This window comes from Hippocampus zosterae, chromosome 19 (assembly GCF_025434085.1).
Source record: "Hippocampus zosterae strain Florida chromosome 19, ASM2543408v3, whole genome shotgun sequence".
Taxonomy (NCBI): domain Eukaryota; kingdom Metazoa; phylum Chordata; class Actinopteri; order Syngnathiformes; family Syngnathidae; genus Hippocampus; species Hippocampus zosterae.
The window spans coordinates 7,113,658-7,134,612 of NC_067469.1; the positions used below are offsets into that span (position 1 = coordinate 7,113,658).

Here is a 20,955-nt window from a genome sequence, read left to right on the forward strand (position 1 = left end):
CAGTTATTATGTCAAAGTTGATTTTGTCTTCCCTCCTATCTCCCGTGCGATTAGATTCCCAGAGGTCACATGAATTCATTTTGTTTCCCTTACGAATGAACAACATTAACTTTGACCAACATTCCACCCAAAAATAAACGCACAATGCTTCACTGACCTTTCTACTTATTTCTTTTGTGACTGCAAAAATGTCACCAACTGTTCAGGTTTATGGACTACAAAACATCAATATGCGAATAGTATATATCATGAGAGGGTATTTATTCCAAAGAAAATACGAAGTGGGTGTATTTTGAGGTTTAAATGCTCAGCTGGGCCGTGAAAGCAGAAACATGATTCATTTGACTTTTCATATACTTTTTCTTGTGACGGGGAAAATATCAACAGCTTTTCAGGTCCCTGGACAGCAAAACATCATTACACAGATATTAAATTACATTGATAACAAATGTGCAAATTTATTCCGAAAGGAAACATAATAAATAAAATGCATGCTTCTAAGTAAATCTTGACAGCAGCTTTCCAGTGAGAGCCGAGCAAAAATATATCGTTCATTCATACGGGCCGAACAGCCGTTTTGTCACCTTGCTATGAATATAATCTGAATAGCTTTTAGTCACAGTTAGCTAGAGTGCGTAGATATACTTACGGGACACGTAAGAAACGATCAAGATGTTGCTGTCAGTTTCCCAGAATGTCATTTGTGTACTTTTTCAACAATATGTAACAGCTAAATAGTAATACAATATCGTGCAAACTATGTGTGTTTTTTACGCAAAAAACGGCAGCAGTAAATCGTTCATGAGAGCAACGCAAACATTTAGCATAGTTGCTAACGTCAGGCAAACGTTAAAACCTGTCTGAATGGTTAACTGGCTTCCAAATTGACTGGCTCGGGAGTCCGGTCATTTTGTGTTTCCTTCCTGCATATTCGACACCAGATACGTAGAAATTGTTCAATTGCAGCACACCTGTTCAATTCCTCACGTTAAACAAAACATCTCGTTTAGAACTTCCGACTGGCTACAAAAAATGGAAACATAGAAATACAAAGTTAAGAGCGGTATTTGAAGCCGTGACGTGGAGGAGTGTGAGCATCACCTTCGTAGCGAATTTACATGGTCGCGATCGTGTTGTCCCTGGGTGTGCGTGTGAGCATGGATGATTGTTCGTCTCTGTGTGCCCTGTGATTGGCTGGCAACCGGTTCAGGGTGTCCCCAAGACGACTGGGATAGGCTCCAGTATCCCTCTCGACCCCGGTGAGGATAAAGCAGATCGGGAAATGGATGGATGGGTGTTATGGTAGGGAGCTTGACAGCCACTTTGACAAATGTCTGAAGAGTACAAAATAAAACAGTTGGACGTTTCAAGGTGTGCTGTCTGTCTTTTATTTTAAGAACTATAATACCATCCGTCACGGAATGGATGGGGACCGAGAGACGTCTGGACCGAGAGTAGCGGACGTTTCTACGAGATTAGTGGCGAGGTACGTGATAAAGTGAGATTAAGACATTCCCGGCGTGTTCTCACTAAAATCGGCCTATTCATGACCGCTTAAATCGTTTACATGCGATTACATTCGCATGGTTGAGCCATCAAACTATACACGAAAGGGGGAGGGGTAGCCCTCAGTTTCGGGTTTTTTTAATTTTATAATTTAATTTTTTAACCCCTGTAGTTGGTGACACAACATGAACCCTTTTGTGTACAAATAATAACACACATCAGGATTTTTTTTCTCAAGTGTTGTGATTAGTCTTTATTATTGTTAGTCTTTATACTGTATATCTGTATTAAATGTCATGTTGTGATCACATAGTATATCGCCTATACATTAGGGTGATCATCGGAAACTATAAATGGATTACATTTAATCTCTTTCCAGTGCCATATTAGAGGATTTTCATGCATTTCCTCAAATCCCAAGAGGAAATGGATCACTTTTGCCCCGCCCATTTCGAAGCGATGGAGATCTCCGTGTCATCGCAAAGATACAAAGTGCAAGTCGCATAGTCAAGCGGTGTGTCACACAAATCACACTGAAAGGCGGCGCACGACTGTGTGCTCAGTGAGTGCGCCGAGTGTGTGGCGACATTCGGAAAAGTGTTACATCACCACATGTACTTAATGTGAACCTGCCGTGGTCAGCGTGCAGCTGTTTTCATGGTCATTGTGGCTTTTACGTGAGAGGATGATGGGGGTAGGGTCTGAATTTATGACAAAGATTTTATCTTTATAGACAATAAGGGGAAAGAGAAACATGCTTCCTGTCCTTTTTTCCTGAACAAAAGTATGCAAACGCAATCCTTCAATGTGACATGTTCAACGTTATAAAATAAGTGCAAACCTTGCCAGCTGGTCGACATGGAAGAATAAAAGTCATCGCACTCCCCCCCCCCCCCTCCCCTTTTTTTGCCATGTCGAATTTGACAGCTGAGGCAATGCAACGTCAGCAATACAGTTGCAGCTTCAAAGCACATACCTCGGGTCACATGTTTTGAACATGGATCAATAAGAAATAAGAAATAAAGTAAAAATGCAATGACTAAACCAAAAGAAAATGTGTTTATTTTTATGGCAGAAGCAAAAAAGACTTTTTTTTCCAGGATGAGCTCTCTCAGACAGATGTTTCCAAAACGAATTTGGGGAAAGCCTGACTCCTCCCGCTTGCAGGCTTTTGGTTTGTCTGGCAAACTGAAACTCAAGGACGAACAGATAACAGGACACACACACACACACACACACACACACTCACACTCGCTATGCATACAGGCTTCCAAGCCTAATCAAACATTCATCCGATTCATGGAAACCGTTTGGGAGGAATTGGCTTGTGAATCATCTGTTTTATGCAATGTTCCTTGTATTTCCCTTCTTAGCAGAAATCTTTTCGTACAGATAACCGAAGCATCAATTTCACAGAAATTAACCTATTTTGAAGAGGCAGGGTGACAAGTGCCTCATTTGCATGAGACGGGACCGCCCCCTCTCCTGCAAGGCCAATCTCAAGTATGGCATTTGTTACCATGACGACCGTGAGTTGAACCTGGGCTTTGCGATGATGCGAGCTGGTACAACTTTGCCCAAAGTGCACAGGAAAAAAAACAGATGGGCACCCCGGTGGACGACTGGTTAGCACGTCGGCCTCACAGTGCAGATGTGCAGGGTTCGATTCCGGCTCCGGCCCCCCTGTGTGGACTTTGCATGTTCTCCCACTGTGCCAGTGTGGGTTTTCTCCGGGTACTACGTTTTCCTCCCACATTCCAAAAACATTCAGACCAGGTTAATAGAACACTCCCTAGGTGTGAGTGCGTTTGGTTGTTCGTCGATGTGTGCCCTGTGATTGGCTGGCAACCAGTTCAGGGTGTCCCCCCGCCTGCTGCCCGCAGACAGCTGGGATGGGCTCAAGCACACCCACAACGCTTATGAGGATAAGCGGATTAGAAAATGGATACATGGATGGCCGGACAGGTAAAGCTTCAAGAGCAGATGAAAGCCTAACAAGCTGCACTGAACTTCTACGCCAGAACATGGATTCAGTTGCGAGGGGCACAAACCCATTGACATTTCCAGTAGGCACCACCCACTCCCCCCCCCCACCCTCCGTCGAACCTCCCATGAAGCATCGAAGACCTCCTTTTAGCCTTGACTACGAGCAAGCCAAGTGCCGCTGTCACCAGATCGCCCTCAAGGTTCTCCGGAATGGCATGTGAACCCAATTGGCAGCTTAACAGACGCAGCGCACCACAAATGAGAGGCTCTCTCGGGTCGTTTCGTCGACCACCTCCCCCCCAAAGAGCGAGCGTCCTCCTCCTGCGAGCGCTGGAACCGTGGCACACAAGCAAGGGTACCTGCAAGATCAAGAAAGTCAAATTTCAAACTTACTAAGGCCACTCTGATCAAACATTGATGACGACATTACAATACAATAGTGGTAAGACATCATGATTGTCTGTTTGTAGCATTTTAAGACCACCGGCGGATTGAAAGCAAGCGTCTGTACTCTCTGGTTTTCCCGCAAGAACTCCTCGTCTTCCCCCACAGCAATAAACGGATCTTGCCAGAGATAATGTCAACGTCTGCGATCCGGTTTCAGAAGAAAGTGGCACAGCCCGAGTTTCCTGGAAGTGATAACGACCTCTGCTAACTCTGTGAGCAACGCCAGCAGGCACATGTGAGGAACACGTTGTCGGTCATTGTCACAATGGCGGTTGTCTTCGGTTTACGACGGTATCGACATATGACGTTTTGAGGTTTCCAAGGGCATACGATTTACAAGCCTGTCAGAAGAAGGGCCACGCAGTGACTGCCGTGCCTCCTGGTTTTTATTTGATTGCTTTATATCCATGACTTACAAATGTTTTTCATATACTTTTCACTCTTCAACAGACTTTCATTCCTTAGAACCGAGACGGGGCTTTTGGTGTCATCTTGTGGCATTTTATAGGGCACACAAACAGAGAAATACTGTCTGTTATATTTTACATAAATGCCACAATGACATGTCATTACAGTAGAAAACTGGTGGAGTTCCTCAAGGCTCGCTACCCAGTACACTTTTCTTTCTTTCTTTTTTTTTTTCACACAACTTACTGATTTTTCTGACTTGGCTATTGTGTTAGCATGGTGTTTGTAATAGACTACGGCGCTTTTTGACTCGCGTCTGGATTTGGTTAGGTTGCAGGGTTCATAAAACAGAAATAAAAAACAGGATATGCACGTGGTGGGCAATATGTTCCCATGCCCTCATCATTGGCATGAATGTTGTAAAATTTGGGGTGTTTTTAAATAATGATTTGGAGCCACTCCTTTTTTCGGACAGGAATGCTATCACAAGTACAGTACGTCCTATTTATTTATATAATTAATTAACACAGGATGCAGCAATACACCCACGCACAGTGATCGCAATACAGTTACCCAAAGCTTTATGCTGAATGTTCTCAAATGTTTTGGTTTTTTTGGACAAGGCCAAGCCTGATTAGCTTCTTGTTAGTGATCAAGATTAACTGTAGCTGCTAGTTGTTCTTTGCCAGTATAGAAAAAAAAAACATTTGTTTTGAGAGCGCTCATTGGATTGACCAATACTCTAAACAATGGGAACGTCCAAAGAAAACAATGAAGATCGAAGAGGAAGAATTGGAGATACATACCAGTTAGGCTTTTTTTTTTAATGCATAGTTTAACAAGTCCAAATGCCGCAACAATCATGTCAAATAACTGCATAAATTCAAGTTACTGGACTTGTCAGAGTGCTGTCGGCCACCCTTAGATGAAAAGGAATTGGTGGAGAGGTTTAGGAACACATCAACTCTAAATTATTGAGCATTTTATAATCATTTCACCGTGGAAACAAATGGCTCCAACAAATCATGAGGTCACTCGAACAAAAATCACGTCAACGATGAGCGCACGTGTGCTGAACGTCTGCCCGCAGCTAACTGGATGCATGCGCTAAGCTTGAAAGTCACATTTTGATTTCTCGCTCGTTTTAACAATTCAGATGTTTGACTTTTGCCGTTGTTGACTTTGCTTTGGCTGCCTTCTACGATAAATAAACCACGTCAAGCCTTCATAGTCAATAATTGAATTCCTCCTCTGATATCCTGCCCTCTACCATCGCACAAAAATCTGCACATTTCATTCATTTTATGGGAATTGCAGCAGTTGTGATAAAGCAGTCGAGGGACTCCTCAGCAACGACACACATCTTACATCATCTTCCTGCTACAAGTGTGGCCGAACACATACCACATATACATTGTGGTCCGCCGCTAATTGTGACCTAGCATCGTAAAGTAATAGCGCACTGTTGCCAGGGAAGGTTTGCTGGCTTTTGACCCGTGACTAAATGGTATGTGTTTATTTACATTTCTGCTGCGTCGTCGAAAATACCCACCAGTTGGCTTGGGCCGTAAAGTTTAGCGGTCGTCGTCATCATTGTGTGGCGGCGGCGTCTTTTATCGTGTGGCTACCTCGGATTGGCTCTTGGCTCCGTTACGAGGCTTCTTCGTATTTAACCTGTCAATAAATATCGCTTGCCGACATAACAATCGTAGGGTTGAATTATTGCATCATCTATCAAGGGTTAATGCGAGACGACGTCTGTCTAGAAACTCACTTGTGGTGAGAGCTGAGCAGAGGGGGGAGGACTCGAGTCAGACTTAAGTCACCAATTTTAGGACGCGAGACCCGCTTAGCTTAAATTTATGAAAGATGAGACTTGAACTAAGTAACATAATATTTGAAAATCTGCATTTTAGAGACAGAAAAACAAGCTCTGTGTCAGTTCCGCATTTAACCGAAGAGACAATAAAGAAAAGAAAAAACATTTGAAACAGCTAGCTAACACGATATACATCGCTAACATTAGCGACTCATAACTTGTTCAATTTAACTCATTCAACATGGCTTGCTTGATTTTTCAGACATTAACTTAAGACTTTTGAGACTAACACCCGATTTGACCTGCACATACTTAATGTAACTTGTTTTTTGTGTTTGTGTATATTTTGATCATGGTAGCCGCGGTTGGAAGTCCTCATAAGTCTGAAATTTGTGAGTGCGAGTGTGTGTGCTTCTGTGTGTGTTTTAGTGTGAGACAGGTGGCTATAATGACCAAGTAAATATTTGACACTGGCTAACAGCAAGCCCCGCCACGTTATACAGTCATATTTTCCACAGGTATCAGGAAACAAAGCCATTTATGCTCGTTGGGCTGCTCGGATTCGAAAGAGTAAAGCATTTTGAGGTTCACGAACGCCTCAGCATGTCAAGGAGTATTTTTTTTTCATTGGTATCCATGATTGCTGTAACTGATTAGCTTTTAACTCCAACTCTGGAAGGTTTTATCCATACTTGCGGATCTGGATGTTTTCGTATCTGAATGTAAGACGGAAGGGATGTCAAAGTCTGATCTGATCAAAGTTCCGTCGTATTTTGCACAAACAGCCAAGTAGTGAATTGAACTGATCTGGAAATCACACGAAAATTATTCATTAGCTCGCTAGTTCAGATTAGTAAAGACTGTTGTTGGGTTTTTTTTGTTTGTTTGTTTGTTTTAAATTAATTCCATTAATTTAAATGCACACGGATGAGGATTTCATCATATGATCATTTTTCTGAAGAGACCCTCTCAACACTAAAAAAACCTCAAAATTATTCTGTGTATGAATCATTTGGGGCATTGTATTTTTTTGGGGGGTTGTCACCGGAATGATTGACTGACGTCCACAACATTTCTATTGACGACACACCGGCTGGGGGGAAATTACAACCAAAGTCATCCACTTTTGCCTCATTCCTAACTTCCTCATGTGTGGAATGTCGGCATCATTTCTACAAGTGAGCGATCGGCATTTTGCACTCTGGAAATTAACAATCGGTGCTTTTTATTACATTCACAAACCGCCGCGCGGGCTGGATTCGAACGAGCCACTTGGTCAAAATGAGATTTATTGGATGTTCCCCTTGAGAAAGATAAATAGAAGGGATTAAAAACGTCACGGATCATCTGCTTTGTTAGCCGCGAGTTGCATCTCCATTTTTTTTCCCTCCACTTCCCATTCATCTTTTATGTAGTAGGTAATATTTTTTTTTTTTCAGTTTGAACTACCGCTGCTTTTATAATTCACTGGAAAGAAAGCAAGAGAGAAGAGTTGGAGAGGGTTTGCAGAGGCGGTGGGGGGGTGTTCTAAAACTAGCATCAGTCCAAATTCTATTCATAGATGTTTGCTCATCTTCTCGCTATAGCTAAACAACTGAATTCTTTGAATTCCAACGTTGTGTTGGAAACCGAGTCAGGGACCGGTATAGTCGTTCACCTGCCTGACTTCTGTGACCGTGTGAATGTGAGCGTAAGAAGTCGGGTCTCGACTCTGTGATTAACGGCCGAACCCTGGACTGGGATGAGCGGAGCAGAAAATAGACGGATGGAAAACTGGAAACCCTCAGCATGTCACTTACAAAGTGGAAATGGAGAGGAAAAAAATATTTGGAGTTGACTTTCCTTCCTGGGAAGACTTTCAACAAGAATCCAAGTTCTTGTTGCGACATTTAGTCTTGGGCGAAATCACACGATTGTGTTTGCGTGTCTCGTGTTCTTTGGATCTGCAAGTTTTCTGTTCAGTTTTCAAGGCATGAATCCATTTTTGAACGTTAAATGGATTTAAAAAAATAATAATACTAACTCAGAAATCGTATGTGCTGTATATGAGCATTCACAACCTTTGCTCAAGGTTGAATAACTTGTTGATTCACCTTTGGAAGCAAGTCCGGCCTCAAGTCTTTTTGGACTATGATCAGTTTGGAGGCGGAAGTTGGGAGCGCAGACATTTCTCAAATCTTCTTCAAAACGGATTCACGTTTGGGTCAAGGACATTCACAGATTTGTCCGGAAAAGCCACTCGATTGGATATCTGGATGCGGACCAAGTGTCGTCATCCCGTCTGAGCGCTGCGTGGCAGGAAATGTCTATCCGGTGATCATTTTTTTCCCATCAATCCGGGATCGTCTCAGACCAAAGAATTTTATTTCTCATTCTCTGACATTTCTTCAGGTGCCTTGGAGCTAACCCCAGGCAGGCCGCATCGTCTCTTTTACGAATGTCGGGGTTCCGACCGATCACATGACTATACTGGCCCTATAATGGGAGGATCATCGCCAAAGTGATCCTTCTCCTGGAGGTTTCTCCACTTTTCACAGAGTAACGCTGAAGCTTTGACACAGTGACTATCAAGTTCTCGGTCACATCCTTGACTAAGGTCCTTCCCAACTGATCACCAAGCTTCAACAGATGGCCAGTTCTAGTAAGAGTCTTGGTAGTTACAAACCTACAGATGACGGAGGCCATTATGCTCATTTTGACCTTCAAAACCAACAGACTGTTTTCTGGACCGGCAGACCAGATCGTGTTCCTTGAGACGATCATTTCTTGGAGGTCTTCAGACAAATGGCTTTGACTATGTTTTGGTTTGTGTCTTGACATGCTCACTGTCAACTGGGGCCCACCGCTGCAAATTTGTGTGTAGACACGTAACACCTTACTGCCCCCTAGTGGTCACAAGTCAGATTTAAACGACCTTGTCTAGCTTCATCATCGACCATGAAATTCTTTGTAAATAAATAAATAAAGAATGAAACTGACAAATGACAAAATCTGATGTGGCTCTTATCAAACCGTATCCAATGCACACTAGTGCCAGGATACAACATCCTTGATAAGAAATGATCCGGTGTACTTATGACTTATCCTGGGGAAGTAAAACGGTTTGACTCAGCGAACGCCAGACTCATTGAGGGAATACGTGGCCACAGCCACACACACACGCGCACGCGCAGACACACACCAGCGTCACAGCACAGCGTCGCGTAGACGTCAGCGCTTTCCCCACTGCCACACACAAAGCCCAAACTGTGCTCGCCCAAGAATGAAACAGCAGCTGATCATACGTCGGCTCCAAGACTCTCATGTTCGGGGGTTAAAAAAAAACAGAGGGGTCCTGTGGTGCATGCAGGTGGCATTGGACACAAATGGACTTTATGAGCCATGTGTCATCATGCGAAGGAAGGCATTAGTGCAACCAGACATGTGGTCAAGTTGCTGAGGGTATGGAAAGTGCTCAAATGGCTTTCCAAAAAGCTGTTTGTGCATATCCAAGGTTACGGTCCATGTACTTGTGAATAATGAGCTACTACTACGTGAGCTGTTTGTATAATTTTATAATAGTTGCAGTTTTTTTTTTTGCGATATGTCGTTTTGATTTGTTTTGACTTTTGTTGTTGGATTCCAGTTTTATTTGGTTTTTAGAGCGGGTCTGTTAATTTGATTGTTTTTATTGTTTTGAATATGCTTCATTTTAGTTTCGTTTTTAATTAGTTTTAGTGTTAGTTTTTTAATAGTTATTTTTATTTATTTATTTATTTAAAATTCTGTAATGGAGTACGGTAAACTTCCTTGGACTATGCAGACGTAGAGCAATACTGAAATTAATTTTAAAATGAACCATGAATGCTCATGTATGATATTGATTGACAAAAAATAAATAAAAAAAATCACGATAACTATAGTTATAGTTGGCGTTATAAACGTAAAATGTTATCTTGGTTCAATTTTTTAAAGCTTTTTTTTTCGCTCACCAAAAGGTTTTTCCTTTTTTGTTATTTTGTTAGTTGTAGTTGCCTACTAGTGAAGATAAAACGAATATCAAGGATCTCAATTGTTCAAATGGCTTTCGATACGTGGCTGTAATGCTGATACTTGCATTGCTTTGCATCCCTTTAGCTTTACCATCATGCACACTTACACAACAGGTCACAAATGCACACACACACACACACACACACACACACACACACACACACACACACACACACACACACACACACACACACACACACACACACACAAAAAGACGTGCTCAATTAGACTAAACTGTACCAAGTCTGCAGAGTTAATGTTTAGACGGGCTCGGCCTACCAAGATATATGCAGGCTGGACTGAAGGTCGGTCTGCATGTCCTCTTTGAGCTGTGTGTGTGTGTGTGTGTGTGTGTGTGTGTGTGTTTGTGGACTTGTTTCACCCATATTCAGTGGACTTGAATAAAAATTGCTTTCGTCCATGACAACATCGCCACAATGCAGATTATTAATAGCGTTGGAATGACATTGCAACATAAAGAGGCTGAAATGTTATTGGGGTGGGGGGAGGGGAATAAATCTATAACCTTTACTGGAAGAAGTGTAGCAAAGGAAAAAAAATTACAAAATGAATTAAGTGTCAGGAATCATTTTTGAAACGGTCCCAATGGAAAAAATATGAATTCATAGGTTGTAAATGTAGGTCAGTGTTGAGGCTAGCAGAGAACGCCCTCCACTCTGAGAATTGTTTCTTTCATGTTGTGTCCAGGGTGTGTACACAGTGTATTTACTCGACTGAGGTCATCTATTTGGCTGATGATTGTTTTTTGTTTTATTTTTTGTCTTGAATCGCATCGTGTTACACAGCTGACTCTGAGGCGGCACCAATGTGAGTGACGGCAGATGTGCGAGAGATAAATTGACAATCAAATGGACGGCTGTCAGGCACACCGACAGAGTGACGGAGATGCGAGAAAATCCATCTGCATCCAAATGAGGCCTTCCAAATGCTGACGGGGCAAAAAATAGCACAACAAATCCCGCACGCGGACATTCACATGACCACATTAGAGGTTGTGAGAGGCATTGTTGACCGATCAAGTCTCTGTATTTTTATTGGCCGCCGCAGTTACATGACAGCTTTTCGCCAACTCGGCAGAGCATTAGGCCTCACTTTCATTCCTTGTCTTTATCCAAAACATAAATGTACTGATAGTCCAATACAATTTTGTGACAAGCACAACGTTGACACGTCAAACCATAAAACAAAAAACAATACTGCGAATCAGCTTTTGATAGCAAAAACAAACTTGTCCTTGACCAAATTGAAACATGAAAAAAATTATTTAAAGTGAACCTACCTTCATCGTACGGATTGCATTCTGGTCTGCCCCCACAATAAGTGAAATCTGCAATACAAAAATGTTTTCTTTACTTTGTAGGCAGTTTTTAATACATTGACATATTTTGAAGTCTTGAAACAGACTTTTAAAATAATTCATTTAAAAACATAATATACTGTATTGCGAGAAGTCAAGAGCAATGGGCATGGGACAAGACAAATATTGTACAGCGTTGGTGTAAAAAACACAACGAAAATAGTAAATTAAGTCTGGATCCACTTGCAAATTGAAATGGTTGACATGGCAAAAACGTTAGCATAACAAAACAACCACGTGGTGAGCTCCTAAATAATTTACTGAGGTTTTCTAGGGACAGCAGTTCTGTAAACTCTTTGTTGTGAAATGCAGAAAAGTCCCTTTCCCAAGGGCAAAACTATTTATTTGAATTCCACCAACTTCAAATTTTATTGAAGTATGGTAGCGCTTTTTGGGTACTTGTATTAACTCAAGTAATATAAATGGAGAAAATGTATTTCATAAAAGAATAATATACTGAGTTATGAGCTTGGCAATGGAACAAATTCAAGTTATCAATCAGCGTATCACACTCGATACCAAAGACGTCCACCTGCTCCCCCTGAAATCCTTGCAGGCATTTTCTGTGCGGTTGATTGGGGCCAAATCCCCCCCGCTGTGTTGGCCACGTGCTTGGCTCCAGCCCGCGGAATGATTTTTGTGCCTCTGCCCAGAAATGCTTTTGCCACCAACATGGAAAACCTCTGCGCAATCATGGCCACACACACTGGGAGCGCAGATGTACAGTAGGTTGCGAATACGTTGCCCCCTACTCTAGATGTCAAGATTTTTGGAAGTGGGTTGAGGGTGAGACCACCAAAGTTTGGGAAATCTGTTTCCACGAAGCAATACGATTTGGATCGATTGGGATTTGGCTAACATCTTAGCTTGTTAGTGACTGTTGCTCAGTCAGTGACAATGTCCTAGCTCCATCGAAGCATTGCCGATCACTCATTCATCCAAACAAAAACTGAATTTCCGTCAGAAGTTTGTTTAGAGGGGTTGGTTGATAAGTTCTTAGTATCCAATCTTTCATCACAAAAAAAAAATTGAATTTGGGTTTTTAACTAGGGTTGCGTTTTCAAATTGGATAGGGTTTTAAACCACGGTTCGGGTTTCAAACTAACGCGAGGGCTTCCAACAAGGGCTACAAACAGGTTAGCGTTTCAGAGTAGGGTTTTAAACTAGACTTAGGGTTTCAAAGTAGGGGTTTAAATGAGTGTTATGTTTTCAAAGTAGCGTTTTGAACGAGGATTACGGTTTCCCATAGGGGTTACAGGCTAGGGTTAGGATTTCAATGTTGGGTTTTAAACTAGGGTTAGGGTTTGAAATAGTGATGCACGATATAAGAAACGTCAACCAACACCATCAACCTAAATTTTTAACACATTAACAGACAGAAGAGGGAAGCAACTGAGTGACTATTTCTATATGTAAACAACCATTCATGCAAAAGCCCATTTGTGGTGTATCCCAAAAATTATTCTTGCTCATCGAACAATAATCTGATATTGTGACAGGCATATGTGAAATACATTTTCATCAACCAAGATATATAAAAATATCACTCACCAAGGCTGAATTTCAACGAGCCGTGGTAGTCCAAAAAGTGCAGTCGGACAGCGCAGTGTCACGGCATTTGCGATCAAATCCAGACGTTTTTTTGGACTTCATATCCTCACTATCAGCATTTAGCTGTGGAATACATCTCGGCTGGCCCGCTTTTCTTTACATTGCCTCCGCCGCCGACGATGCCTGCCAGACCCGACAACAATTCACGTAGGTCTCGTCAATGTGGATTAACATTAACATGATTATAGTATCCAACAACACAGCTAAAAGTACAGTTAAATAGGAAAAGGCACGGCTCTGTCCTCATCACTCTCCGACGGTTGTTTAACCAGGCCTCTGTCGGTATCGGCTGCGACTCTAAGTCAGTGGGACGGTGCTTGAAAATATTAACTAAAGTTACAATACATTATAAAATTTCGGTTTTTAGAGTTGACGGGACTTCAGCGAGTTCTATGTTCGTGTATTTTAACGCGGCTTTCGATATCGGCCTAGTTTTTTTCTGCTTTTGACCGATAAGTTAGGTCATTTGTTATCCATTTTTGGGCCGATAATATCGGTCCTATTAACATAAAATGACAGCTAGTTTTAAACTTACGTTGTTTTCAAAGTAGGGTTTTAACTAGGGTTAGAGTTTCTAATTATTCTTACAAACTATGATTAGGGTTTCTATTGAAGGTTACAAACTAGGATAAGGTTTTCAAAACAGGGTTTTAAAGTAGGGCCACGGTTATAAATAAGTTCAGAAGGGTCACACCTCTGATTCATTTTGAGCCAGAAGATACGCCGCTATCATCACCATTCCCCGATGTAATAACTGTCACCCATCTGTGGTGACATCGCATACAATAAAACAGAGAAAAAGAAAATTTCCCTTGGTGATACTGAGATTTTATTCCCGAGTCATCACAAATGATCACGGCACTTGAAGAGTTACATTGCAATCTGTGTGTGTGTGTGTGTGTGTGTCTGCGTGAAGAGACACTGTCTTGTCTGTGGTCTGTGACCCTGGCCGGCTGCCAGTTGGCTTGAGACATCGTTGGCCTGTGGCCACGCGAACCCGACGCCTCAAGCAACGTGCAGCTCGCCTCGTTCGCTGCTGTGGCGCGGAGAGCGAACGAGGCTCCTCCTCCGAGTCCATCTGCTCTCCAACAGCGGCCACTAGCGGCCGAACGGAGACGTTGAGTCATTCAAAAAACGTACAAGGGACCCACACAGCGCTCGATGTTGGTTGTATGGTCAAATCGCCATTTTGTCGTGCCGTTTTAATGTTTTGGGATTATACAATCAGGATGTCTTGAACGTTTTAGTGCAAGGAGTCAAGTTATTTTATTCTCAAAGGGCTTTATCAACATCCCCTGATTTTAACTCCCAGCAGCACCTATTAAAAATGGTCATGATGATGACCAACATAAAAATACATTAGTGCAAGAAGAAAAGCACATATAATGGATATGCCTAACTACTGTATTGCTTCCATAACGTTTTAAAGATGTATTGTTAAATCAGTCCCAATTTTTGTATTGTACTCCTAAGAAACTAAACCAAACAGTTTAAGTAGGCCATCAAGCATGTTTGACCTTTTTGGAGACAATGCTATGATTGTTAGCAAAGGCCTACCTGGGGTGCAAACTTTTCATCGGGGTTGGATTGGCAGCGATCCGACGGGGAGAAAAGAGGGGTGTCGGGGCAGGGATACTTAATCGAATCAGGGCACATGAGTGGTACACAATGATTGGCGAGTGCGTTCTACTGCAGCTGTGGGCCTACGTGAGCTTCTGCAGGAACGCTCTTCAACCCCCCCCCCCCCCTCACACACCCCACACACACACAGACACTTTTATGCTTCCCTTCTCCCCTTGTGTGCACAGACCCTTGACTGTGCCCATTCTTTTTTTTTCTGTGAAATCTGTCGCAGCTTTCCCAAGTCGCCATCCACCAGCATTTGACGTTGAGATATGACAGCAGATGTGAAAAAGTCCAGTGTGACCGCTTTATTTGCACACTGACCAACTTTGGCAAGTAATCAATTATTCATACAAGACGCCTAAATTCGCTCCACCATCACGCTCCCGTCAATTCAATTCTGCAATCTACTTTAAGACTACAGTTGCGTTTTCTCGCCTGTAGATGGCAGTGTTCTCCGCAGTTTTGCATAGGTAAAAACGCTGGTTTCCTCAGTGTCAATTCGAAATCTTTCAGAATTAAATTGTCCATGCATTTGAATTCGACTCTTCTATCATCCGAATATGCATAATTCAGCAATATGAGAGGAGCAATAAAGTTGTATATGTGATATATATTTTATTCAGTCAGAACAACATTTAATGCATGTCAACACCAAAAGTGCTATTTCCAAATCATTATGAAATACGGCAGGATCAACTATAGTGCAGCAGTGTCATTTAGATCCTTCTTACATGATCACTTTTAATTGAACACATCAGCAGCTCAGAAAAATCTTACTGAAACTACTTATGTGTGAATTTGAAAGAGGACTTCAAGGATTGTTGAGGAAAAAAAATCTGACCCTGAGTTAATCAAGTCTTAAGAATACCCCTCATGTAATGAGGATCCTTCATTATCAGCTAGTCAAAACTAGGGGAACGTGGTCACAGGAAAACAGGCGGGATGGCGTTGGCAAGGTCACCCCGGCCGAATTCTTCGAATCGGCCGCCTCGAGAAAACTGGTGGGTTAGGGGTCTCGGCTTGGCGGGGGCTGAGATGTACCACATGACAACGCCCGTGGGGTTCACCGACACCACAAAGCTGCTTGAATCTTTGAGCGTCACACTTTTCCCGGAGAAGACGTCACTGACCTAAAACATTGCGATGCAAAAAGTTTGACTACAACAGAGGTCCTCGTTTTAGAGCTAGAGTTCCATTCCCAAAGTGCCGACGTAACCTGAATTTTCATGCAAGTCATAAAAGGAAAAACTCTTAAGAACGTTTTTGACTGAGCATTCCTTTTGTAAAAATAGCCTATGTTGGGACCATCGCAAATTGAGGACCCCTCATACCCATCTTATCTATTTTTTTAAACTATAATTTCAACAAATTTCTATATTTAGGAATAGTGTAATCATCTTTGGACAACGTAACGAGACATGCGGAAGTCACGCGTTTTCTTCTGCAACGATGAGGATAATGTCAAAATTTGAAGACGTAGTATAGTGCCTTGTGGTACACCACGAGCATCTATTTACGTTCTTAGTTTACAAGGGAGTTCTTTTCTGATGCAACTTGAAATTTATACGCAAGTCAGAATGTGCCGTAGTTTATCACTAACATGCTAACTCACCGGTAAAGTCATATTTACAGAAAATATATGTATTAAAAAATAGTTACAGAAAATAGTTACAGGCCATAAAAATAAACAGTCAAGTGTGGTTTTCATTTTGAAGGATACAGACCTTATAGATGCCCATAGTGTAGTTTAACTTGCTGAGTGACGTTTGGTAGCGGTATGGCATATCGTTACGTCGACTGAAGAACAACAGGGCGCTGGCTTCATTTGACAGCGGCCGCCAAAACACCTCAATGCCACTCTTCTCCTGATGGGAAGCCGCAAACACATTCTGAAAGCTATCCAGCAAAGGATGATCAAAATATTAGCACCACACCTTCAGGAGCCGTCTTCCCTGAAGGCCCAGAGGGTCCTGGTTGATGCTGATGGCCATTTTGTTTTGCAGGATGCTACGTGCGCCACTGTTGATGGTGCGGAGGTCGTTGGACATGAAGAGAGGGGCAGCCATGATGGCCCAGAGAGCCATCTGTGACCGCGACTGCTCCATGCTGAGGCCAAAGTCACCGATGATCAGCTGCCACAACACAAGAGTTTTTCAAATGTTTTACAAATTCAATTTCGGTGAAGTTCCTTTTACAGACGAAGATACGTTTCAGATCCACCCGCTAGAGGTGAAAATATGCAATGCAGAGATACCACCAGATTTTAAGAATAATGTATTCAGCATATGTAAATGTTACATTTAGTGGAACAAACCATATCTGGGTCATTCCACCTTCCAGGCCCGGCTGCGGCGATTAGGACCTCCTGGTTGTCAAAGAACCAATCCACAATTTTCAGCACGCTGTCCCATGAGTCCTGGATATCGTTGTAGTTACGCCACAGGTTGCAGATCTTGGCCAAAAGACTGTAATTCACCTAGAAATGTCAAGTGAACTTCATTAAACCAAGTGCAAAGACTGTGACTTTTACGCAACATGATGATTGTACCTGAGGTGGCAGACCACCTTGGTAGGCCGGCCAGCTGCAAGAGTAGCCAATTGGACGGCCTGTGGCGTTTAGAGCTTTCGACATGCGAGGATAACCTAACCAGGGGAGGACGAGACTCAAATCAGATCTGGAGTGAACCACCAGCAATTTTCATAGATTGTGGATAGGTTACCTTGCTCCTGCTCCGAGGTGTTCGAATAGCAACCGTCAAACTTTAACATATCCACCTCCCAGTCAGCAAAGGTCTGAGCATCCACCTCGATCTTGTCGAGTGGCGTGCCCGGGTAGCCCCCGCAGGTATGTGTGCCCATATCGCCATAGATGCCCAACTTGAGCCCCCGGTCGTGCATGTAGCGGGACAGCCGGTGGATTCCTCTTGGGAACCTGAAAAGGAGAACACAGACACTTAAAATTAGTATTTTTAGTCACACTATGATCAAAATAAGCCTTAAAAGGAAAAACAGTTCAGAACAGCGGAAACTGAGAATGCATTCTTGTGCCACTTATATTTACACGGTGCATTGCGCACCATTGGATGACTTGGAAACAGCGAATGCCGGGACCATCAGAAAATTAGAGTCCCCCACTAGTTTTGTTCTGTGATGCAAAGCACTATTACCACTCGTATACTGTGAAAATGGGTGGGGGTGGACGCGAGGAGTGTGGGAACGAGACATTTTCTACTGCAATGGCGGGAGTATACGGTGATATAAACATATGTGGACCTAGTATAGAGCTTTGTGGTACACACCATTTCCTATCTACAAGTCCTGAGGTTTACAAGGAGGTTGTATTCCATTTTGAAGCTGTCATGTGCATGCCACAAGATAAGTGGTGTCACAATGACATCTTAAATATGACCAAGGGTCATATGTGTAACTTTGCAAACTCAGAAATTGGGTCACCATTGCAGTATTTTCTTTTTAATGAGCTGTATTCATGATCGAACGTCTTTGTAAAACTGCTGACCCTTGGGTTTTTTTTAGCCGTCATCTGACTGTTAGACCTTCAATAAAACATTTATTTAGCTACAGGATTGCAGTGTGATTAGTCAGCGCGCATGTTTATGTATGCGTGTACCTCTTAGGATCTGCCTGGAGCCGCCCCTGCTCGTCCCTCTGCATGGACGCCCAGCAATCATCGATGCTGATGTAGACGTAGCCCAGCTCTCTCCAACCATCCTCTGCCAGCCTGTCAGCCATGTCGGTGAACAGATTCTCGCTGGACGAGAGAAGGCACTCGCACCATGTTAGGAATCTTTAGTAACTCATTTAGTGAACATTTCCAATTTGGACCAACTTACCTGATGCAATTTTTGGGGTCATGCTCACAGTCTGTGTTGCAGCGGAAGCGTTCCCATGCCAACCAGCCCATAGGAGGGGTCCGCATGAGGCCATTGTCCAAGGCGACAGTGACCACAAGAAGACCTGATGCCAACACAAGCACCGTCCAGTGCATCACTGTGGAATTATATGTTTAATTTCGAGTTGCTTGCGTTCTAAACAAACTGTCTTGTCACAATGCAGTCTGTACGGAGCCCTGATGTCTCCCCTGAAGATTTTAGAGTTTATCTTTTAGGTGCCACAAGATGCTGCAAAATCTGCTTCACTTAATTTGCAGATTTGGTACAAGAGAACATTTTAAAAAGTTACTTCCGAGTATGAGGAAAATACAATACCTCAATGTGCTTGCCCTTTTTCTATTGACACAAAACACGTCTCGGATATTGTTCTGTGTCCCTGAATGCACCGTGTTTGAAAAAAACAAACAAACAGAAACGACTTGTCGGAGAAGCAAATACAAAAGTAGTCGATACGAGTGAACCCAACTCTATTGATAGTAAAACAACGGGCTGTGTTGACGTAATATAGCGGAGAAACATACCGACTCTCGGGTATCGTCAAGCTAAACGAGGAAGAAGTGGAGCAATGAGTTTAAAAAGTCGCTTCGTCTTCTCACTATTTTTTTTTACCTGACCGTTGTCTACTTCAAGTAAAGGAGCATAATGAGCAGTTTGCTTTCAGTATTTTTCTTTTTGAAATGCGGAAGTGGATGTCACGTGACGCCACGACTGTTCCACGTGACCAACGAGGAAGCCGCGTTCCATGACCGTCTCTGGGTGTCCTCGTTTCCTTCGAAGCACAGAGGCTGAAATCTTGAAGTTGATTAACGATTGCCTTGTATCTGCGCCACAGTTTCCTCTTTAAAATAACTGATTTGTAAACCAAAGTTTAGTGTTTTTTTATTCGGAAAATGAGTAAAAAAAAGTAATTTGTAATGTAAACGTGACAATGATACGACAATATTTTTTATGAACGTCATCAATACATGTAGAGAAGAAACGATATTCATGCTCCTTTACCTTTACGTGGTTGGAATTGCTGTCTTGTGTAAAAAAAACGGTGCATGTTCAGGTTTATGTAGTATTTGGCGCACTCTAGAGGTAGAAGTGAGTATGACACCTCACCGCACACAAACATTCGCGCTCACAATCATACCGAGGAGACAATTTAGAGCTGGCAGGCATGCTTTTCGAATTCGGGAGGCACGACTGTCTCATTTTTAAAAACACAACATGCCCCACACACACACACTTTTTAAAATGATTTCTCTTTATCTCATTTTTTAAGAAAAAAGTCCTAGTCCTATGAGAAACAAAATCATGCGAATTTATTCAATAGGATTATGGGCACTTTTTCTTAAACTCACGCAGCTGTTGTGAACACAAACATGCAGACGAGCAGAAATTAAACAGCAAACAATGATTATTTAGCATGAGTCCAAAGATTTGATTGGTGGACTGCTGGTTGGTGTCCTAATGCAAATGTTTGTGGACGAGGACGTTGGTCTCTGTGATGCTGAACATTAACTACTGCAATCGATCGGCGTCGAGATGCGGATGGCACTAGAGCCGCACTTGCTACAGTATACCAGGTTAAAACAAACTCTGGGAGCCTAAAACAGGAAAATATTTTCTTTAAAAAATTAACAAAACTAATCAGTTATCCTTAAAATGAGGTTGTAAAATCGTACGAAATCAACCTTTTCTCTCCACTCCGGAACACTGTGGGCGTGTCCACTGAAACCACACCCCACTGACCAGTCAATCAAATTCCACCATTATCATCTGGAAAAAAAAATAACGCAACTTTGTCTAATATCGTTCTTATGCCAACATGCATGAACTATGAAAATATTTCCACTTTAAAATATCTCCAGGCTCCTCTGAGGTTCTCGTTCACTTTGTATGTTACCTTGAAAGATGACCAGCAAAAATCGTTTGATTCTGACCGAGCAGGGTTGACCAACGTACATTAGATAGGGACACAAGACAACTCAATGTGCTTCACAAAACCCAAAGTATTTTCCAACATGGCGGTTGATGGTATTCAGTAGCAAATCAATGAGAACAAAGGTAGCTTATTAAAAAGACAACTCAAACGCACACAAGATTGAGATCTTTAGTAAATAAGGCAATTTTAAAACATTATTATGCTTGTCTTTTACATGGACAATTCTGTTCGAAGCACAAAAGGTCGTCCAGCGACCCCAACTATAGATCCAAATGGTGTAGAGTGCTATTGTGAGGTTTTT

The 20,955-nt window shown here is 42.4% G+C and overlaps 1 protein-coding gene and 1 long non-coding RNA gene across 4 annotated transcripts in view; both read right to left on the minus strand.

The window, feature by feature from the left end:
• LOC127592675 (uncharacterized) overlaps positions 1–1,663 on the minus strand; it is a 44,137-nt gene extending 42,474 nt beyond the window's left edge. The window contains exon 1 of one of the 2 annotated variants that reach the window (XR_007960172.1): positions 1,102–1,663. This is a non-coding gene — a long non-coding RNA (uncharacterized LOC127592675). Of the gene's footprint in view, positions 1–649 lie in introns of both variants that reach the window. The other variant, XR_007960173.1, reaches the window with a different exon arrangement.
• Positions 1,664–15,586: 13,923 nt separating this feature from the next.
• Positions 15,587–19,452, minus strand: naga (N-acetylgalactosaminidase, alpha). 2 transcript variants are annotated; one of them, XM_052052102.1, is made up of 10 exons: positions 19,246–19,452; positions 19,040–19,100; positions 18,665–18,821; positions 18,442–18,582; positions 17,534–17,745; positions 17,362–17,456; positions 17,128–17,289; positions 16,748–16,945; positions 16,538–16,678; positions 15,587–15,943 (listed from the first exon to the last, which is right to left on the minus strand). In XM_052052102.1, exons 3-10 carry the CDS (start codon positions 18,817–18,819, stop codon positions 15,737–15,739), a joined length of 1,311 nt encoding a protein of 436 aa, XP_051908062.1. In that variant the 5' UTR covers positions 18,820–18,821; positions 19,040–19,100; positions 19,246–19,452; the 3' UTR covers positions 15,587–15,736. The 2 variants fall into 2 exon arrangements, with proteins under 2 accessions (XP_051908062.1, XP_051908061.1); XM_052052101.1 differs by lacking the exon at positions 19,040–19,100 and having other exon boundaries at positions 19,246–19,451.
• Between the last annotated feature and the right edge of the window lie 1,503 nt (positions 19,453–20,955).

What these genes read in the sequence shown, in the direction of transcription:
- naga (XM_052052102.1), bottom strand. Translation starts at nt 18,819, where the DNA reads ATGCACTGGACGGTGCTTGTGTTGGCATCAGGTCTTCTTGTGGTCACT. An exon ending in AAGGTGGTCTGCCACCTCAG is followed by an intron (nt 17,290 to 17,361) that starts GTACAATCATCA and finishes TGACATTTCTAG; the next exon opens with GTGAATTACAGTCTTTTGGC. An exon ending in ACACTATGGGCATCTATAAG is followed by an intron (nt 15,944 to 16,537) that starts GTCTGTATCCTT and finishes GCAATGTTTTAG; the next exon opens with GTCAGTGACGTCTTCTCCGG.